Source organism: Henckelia pumila, chromosome 4 (genome assembly GCF_033568475.1).
Source record: "Henckelia pumila isolate YLH828 chromosome 4, ASM3356847v2, whole genome shotgun sequence".
In the NCBI taxonomy this organism is placed as follows: domain Eukaryota; kingdom Viridiplantae; phylum Streptophyta; class Magnoliopsida; order Lamiales; family Gesneriaceae; genus Henckelia; species Henckelia pumila.
The window spans coordinates 1,171,260-1,177,259 of record NC_133123.1 but is presented as its reverse complement, the minus strand read 5'-3'; the positions used below and the strand labels follow the sequence as shown (position 1 = coordinate 1,177,259).

General features: G+C 35.3%; 1 protein-coding gene across 4 annotated transcripts; it reads left to right on the top strand.

Moving 5' to 3' along the window:
* Nucleotides 1–1,399: 1,399 nt before the first annotated feature.
* Nucleotides 1,400–4,940, top strand: LOC140894499 (uncharacterized). Of its 4 annotated transcripts, none has more exons than XM_073303000.1 (7): nucleotides 1,400–2,153; nucleotides 2,238–2,352; nucleotides 3,356–3,409; nucleotides 3,717–3,820; nucleotides 4,040–4,078; nucleotides 4,378–4,534; nucleotides 4,627–4,940. In XM_073303000.1, the coding sequence occupies exons 2-6, from the start codon at nucleotides 2,277–2,279 to the stop codon at nucleotides 4,531–4,533; spliced, it is 429 nt and encodes a 142-aa protein (XP_073159101.1). In that variant the 5' UTR covers nucleotides 1,400–2,153; nucleotides 2,238–2,276; the 3' UTR covers nucleotide 4,534; nucleotides 4,627–4,940. The 4 variants fall into 4 exon arrangements, with proteins under 4 accessions (XP_073159101.1, XP_073159104.1, XP_073159102.1 ...); XM_073303003.1 differs by having other exon boundaries at nucleotides 3,346–3,409; XM_073303001.1 differs by having other exon boundaries at nucleotides 1,400–2,352; nucleotides 4,378–4,532.
* The last annotated feature ends 1,060 nt before the right edge of the window (nucleotides 4,941–6,000 follow it).

Here is a 6,000-nt window from a genome sequence, read left to right as displayed (position 1 = left end):
TGGTGCGGTTTAGGAGATTTAAGAAAAGTATCCATTCATTGTTTTTTTATACACCAAAAAGGCATGGTAATAAATTAAGCAATGGGAACATTGAGCTATCATCTTAAGTAAATTCTGATTATTTTTATTTTAATTTTTTCAATGTTTTTTTTAAGTTTTTTTTTTTTCGAAATCTATTTTAAGTTTTAACTTGTAAGAGATTTGTACGTGCCATGAATTTAATAAAAATCAAAACCCATTAGTCAAGGTCCAATAGTGGAAGTCGCAATCAATTCAAAGGCTAATTAAATAATGGTGTCAAGTCTGAACGAGCCTTGAATTAAAGACGTGTCCACACAATCAACGGTCAAGCAATTCAAAGTTTTTCAGACTTTGTTGGGAATCTATGAAATGTGAACTTCACATAAATTTATGCTTTTCTCTCTTGACCAGGGACGGAGCTCGGTTAGAATTTAGATTATTCATTATTGTCGAGTTCGGATTTGTCGGGTCGGGTACCCTATATATTTTAAGTATATATTTGCATGCTCACTAATTTTAGTAGTACCACAATACAATCCGATCAAGAACTAATTTTAGTACCACGATCTATGTGGTGGTACTAATTTTAATACCACCACACCAACCTGAGAAATAAAATCGGATTCGAGTACAAACCTAGACTCGATTTTTTCAAAAAAAATAATAATCCACTTCGATATCTGATATCCGAACTCGAGAATTTGACAATTGACATATTGAAAATGCCCAAAATTAATAGGGAAAATTAAAGAGAACCCTACCCTAAAATGCAAAAAATCTGGTAGAATTATATACATATTTGGGACAAAATCCAATCGGCAGAAGTTGGTTTCAATTCAACAAATGGAAAGTATGCTCAAGTCTTAACCGCCATCGACAACGCTCTGGGATACATAGAACCTTGGAAACTAATAATGGTCTCAATCCAATGCACCAAAGTTGTCAACTTCAACGTCAAGATCCTTGCCACCTATTTAATGAAGAAAGCCATCGGGTCGATCGAATAGTTTTAGTAAACATCAAATGAGTTGAACTAAGAAATGTACATTAATTCAAAAAAATTAATTAGAATGAAATATAATATAATAAAGTTTTTCGTTGGAGTCACATCTCATCTATCTTATCTTCATATTATATAATATTGCGCACAATGATAACTTGGGAATAATAGTCAAGCTTTTTGGATTATCCCACGTGATTTTAGCTCCCAAATTACTAAAAAAACAAAAGATCCCGTGAAGCACTTTGGCCATTTGCTATGGCCAGTACAAATCATTCATTGGCTTCACATTGCCATATGTACATGTAATTATTGGCAAAGTTGAGGGGCAAAATTGAAACTCAAAGCCTATATAAAGGATATGTTACACAACTTACCCCAATCATCAGTCCAAATCGCAAAGTGAAGAGAAGTTCCAATTCCAGCAAAGAAAGTAAGAAAGAAAGATGAAAGGAGGAAAGATGGAGATGATCAACGGTGGGAATTCGTGGAGGAGAAGTGAATACAGGCGCCAGATACCAAAGAGGGGGCAAGTGAAGATCGCGATTGTGTCTGGCCTGGCGCATTCTATATCTCATATCTTCACCCTCGCCTCTCGTTCTCATTAATCAATCAATCAATCATCACCGGCGCATCGAGCTAGCTAGACCCAGATCAATTTTGGCTGTTTGAGAACCTTTTTTTTTGTTTTTGAAACTGAATCATATGTACATATGGGTGGAATTAACGAAGCTTCTGAATTCTGAGCAGTTGCAATGTTTTTATATTATATGTACCTTGTAACTTTCAAGTGCAGAAATTGATCTGATTCGGATTCCAGCACGTTTCTTGAACCATTTACTTCTCAATATAACTTGTGTAACCACATTGAGTTGAATAGAATGGGGAAAGCAGAAGAAAGCAGATGAAACCAAAGAGAAGACGAATGTACTTTAATTGCCTTATATGTAACACAGTAACAGTAACCAACTTTCAAATTATTAAGCCCAAATTATCAAGGCCCATTCATTCGCGTCCGTGGGGATGTTGTTTTAGGCCCAAAATCTACGTCCAGGTCCAAAATGAAAGGCTGCGAATTGACTGAATAACCCTCATCTTCCGACCGTCCCCGCTCAGTCTTTCCTTTCCCATTGTAATAGTATCTTTCTTCTTCCGATTTTGAATGTAATGATAATAAAAACTTTCCATTAAATTCAAAATTTTTCATTGATAACAGCGTATTCGCAGAAATCTGGTTTGAAAGAAATTAAGAAGTATGATTCCACAGCAATGGACGCCTCCGTGTAACAGTCAATGCACCAACAAATATGCTGCTCTTATGCAAATCCCATGTAAATTTTTCCTCTCTTCTTCCTTGTTACGAGGTTAATTTGATTTGTGTGTCCTTAGGAAAAGATTATACGGCTTAAAATTTTGGATTTTTCCCTTTCGTTGGTTGCTTGCTTGCTATCTTCTGTTTCGGTCCTCTATTATTTTCTGTGTTCCTGTTCATGTGGGGGTTATTTTATTCTTGTATGGTGATCGTGTTGAAGATTTACGGGTATGGATACTTCTGACTGGAAATTCTGTACAAGATGGTATTTTTCCATAGTCAATGATAGAGGAATTTGTGTGTCTAGTTATGCTTTTCTCATTGAATTCCTCAACTTTTTTGTGGCTGAAGCTTTCCTGTTACGACTGTTCATCATTTTAGAGGGATGTAATGATTTTGTAGATATCCGGGCTTGTAAACGAGAGCACAAGTATCGAAAATTCTAATTTTATGCATTTGAGTTTCAAATTATCATATCTGAGAGACTATGCTATGAGCATAAATTGCTATCTGATTTGTTCACGAGCTTCCGAGGCTTGGATCGTAACATGAAAGCCTTATGCAACATTTTGCATTTATTTTATGGCTGAATGTAGAATGAATCTTAAAAGAATCACATAACTTTCTTTTCAAGGATGGTTTGTGTGATTACAACATCTTGGCTTGGGTGTGTACAGTGTATTACCTAAACTGTGCAAAGCTCTTACGGTGTTGGCCACGTCTTGCTTGGTATTCAGTAAATTCTTCCTTAAAAAGCTAAGAAATTATCTTAAAACTGAAAAAGGAAATATTTTTATGAGGGGAAGATGTTCCAAGAGATTTTACTTTAGCAAAACTTGGATATTTAATTCATTTAGAGTTCAGGTTTGGCTGACATCTTCCTTGTATGTATATAAATTCGACCATTGTCAATTGGATATTTCCTTTATCATATATGTTCCCGTGATTTGCATTCCTTTGTTTATCTGCATTTACAGTTTTATAAAGCAAGATTGGATTAAACATTATCTAGGTTCTTGTAGGGAGAGTGTTTTGCAAAAAGGGGTGTGATGCTGATGGTGACACATTGGATGAATGTAAGTTTTTGTTCCGTTTCAGTCACTTAGACAATAAACTGCTATTTTTTAAACCATGGTTATTATCTTCCGCAAACTTCTAATTTCATATATGTTCTCATGATTTGATTTCTTATTCCATCATACTTGTTTTTTTTTTGTTCATCTACGTCAAAACATTTTTTAGGTGTATTTTTCTTAGTTGCTATGAATTATGATGTTATTGTCATAAATAAATACTCCCATGCTAGTCTGTTAATTTCATTGGATATTACAGTCTATCATCATGTTTAAAAACTTGATCAACTTACTGACCATTGAATATCAGGTTTGGGTGAATGCGATGAAATATGCTATAAAGACCCAGTCCTCAAGGACCAGAAATGGAGTTCTTATATTGATCGATCTCCTGGTTCTGTTAGCTACTCAGAGGCAATTCCCTGTCTTAAGTCTTTTTTTTACCACGCATTTGTGTACGCATGCATTTTCTCAGTCACTCAGTTTTCTAATTGGTGATTTCTGTATAAAAAGCAGTTAATAGTATAGTTGCCTGGATGCTGCCTTCCCTTAGTAACTTATGTTTCTGGTGTCTAAAATTTTACTTACTCATAATTTACATGTATATTGCTCCTCTTTCTCTGCATGTAACAGAACTGCTTCCGTGCATGCATAGCTGGCTGTGGTTACAAGGTCAGTAGCAGTCTAAGCTTTGAGAGTTTTTTTAAAAAAAATTTTTATTTTATTTTAAAGAGATAATCTAGATTATATATTCTATATTAAGAATGTGAAAATGTTACCTAATGGGATTGACTTCTTTTCTATTATCAATGGAATGGCCTCCACTAATGTTTCTCCTGAAAGGAAATAAACGCATGATTCTTGATTGGCTTCTACAAGAGCTAGCAGTATCATGGAAGCTCTGCTTTGATTACACTAATAGAGAATGTGAATGTTTGAAGTTTAACGAGTCCGTTGTTCTTTCATTGCAGTTTGAGATTCCTTCAGATCAAATCGATCACGTCAATTCAAGATCACCAAAGCTGCCAATCGAAGAGAAACCTGCTGGCCCTCCTGCACTCGAACCCAGACCACCACCTAGTAAATCCATTCTGAGTAAAGATGAGATACCTAGCACTTCTGCATAGTGTGAGAGCTAAAACGATGTTATATCATCTCATGTTTTTCCTTGCAGCCGCCTAAAATGTACCATGATCATTATCTGGTTCTGTTTCTTTCAGGCAAATGAACATAAAGAACAGAACAGTCATATTTTGCTCATACTGTTCTCATGAAAAATTAGCCGTCCCAGAGCAAGGATGATTTTAGGTATGTCTAGTGATTACGACAGATTAATGGGAGGCGACCAAGCATTCAGCTTTATATGTTTTTCCTAGTGTTAGTGTTTATCAATGAATTTTGCAGTTGACTGTAACTAATTTTCAAGAAGTATGCAGGCTTTCATAGTTGTCTTCTTTTTTTCTAACCTTTTTATTCTCAAACCACAAAATAGCATCAATGACCAATTTATTGCGTTGACAACAAGAATCCATATTTGAAGCTGTTAAATAGACACCCTTGTTATCAAATTATTTGGTTTAGACTTTCGAGTCACATCAATCATGTGCTAAATGATAATCAGAACGTTTTTTTATTCTCCTCTTCTTCATATTTCATCATGTATTTGACACTAAAGTTAGGAACCAAGTTTGCCAATCAAGGGTTCAACTAAGGAACGTATCATCAATAAGCTATACAGTAACTTCGTGCCCACAGGGGCATAGGCGAGTTGGTAAGGCTTGAGGTGACGTGGGAAGAAATTTCCCAGCGTTGCGGGTTCGATCCTCGTGTAGAGCATATTCCTCATTGAAATATTTGGGGGTATGCTCTGGGGGTTGGACCATGTTGTTCCCTCCCTCAGGTCCCTGTCTACTCGTGCACATCCCTCGATTTAACCCTCACATGAGCCAATGAGCCTCTGACTCATGTGGGATGGGGTCCTCTTCGGGGTCAACCTTTTTAATATACAGTAACTTCGTGGAATTTCGTGTCATACTACTTAACAATCTGACGTTCTCTGACATAGACTGACACTTGTGTGTTTACTTTTCAAATTAAAAGAATATAAAGCAAATTTAGATACGCACTATCATTATTATATTAGTTATTGTAAATCACGTGATCTCGAAATTAACTGGCATTACTGTAATATAAGTTTTCTTGATTAATTTGCATTAAACTTTTATTTCAGTCAATTGATTGATAGAAATAGAATTAGACACAAGCATATTTGTCAAGTCACCATGTGCAAGTTGAAGTTCATATACTTTGACCAACTTGGATCTAAAACTCCATTCTTTTTCACATTAAAAGATTTATTTTGTTTTTCATTAAAATATATGTCATCTAAACATTCAACAAAACTGAAAATACAAATGTGATAAGAGAGATCAGAATAGCGTTCAAAAACATCCAATTATTTCCCAAATTCAAGCTTCTACGAGCTAGTTCACACGCCACTTGGTTGACAAATCTTGAATATTACTGCTTGGAACACTTGAGAGCATAAACTTCGTGTATTGCTAGTCACATCAATAGTTGTATCTAAGTATCTA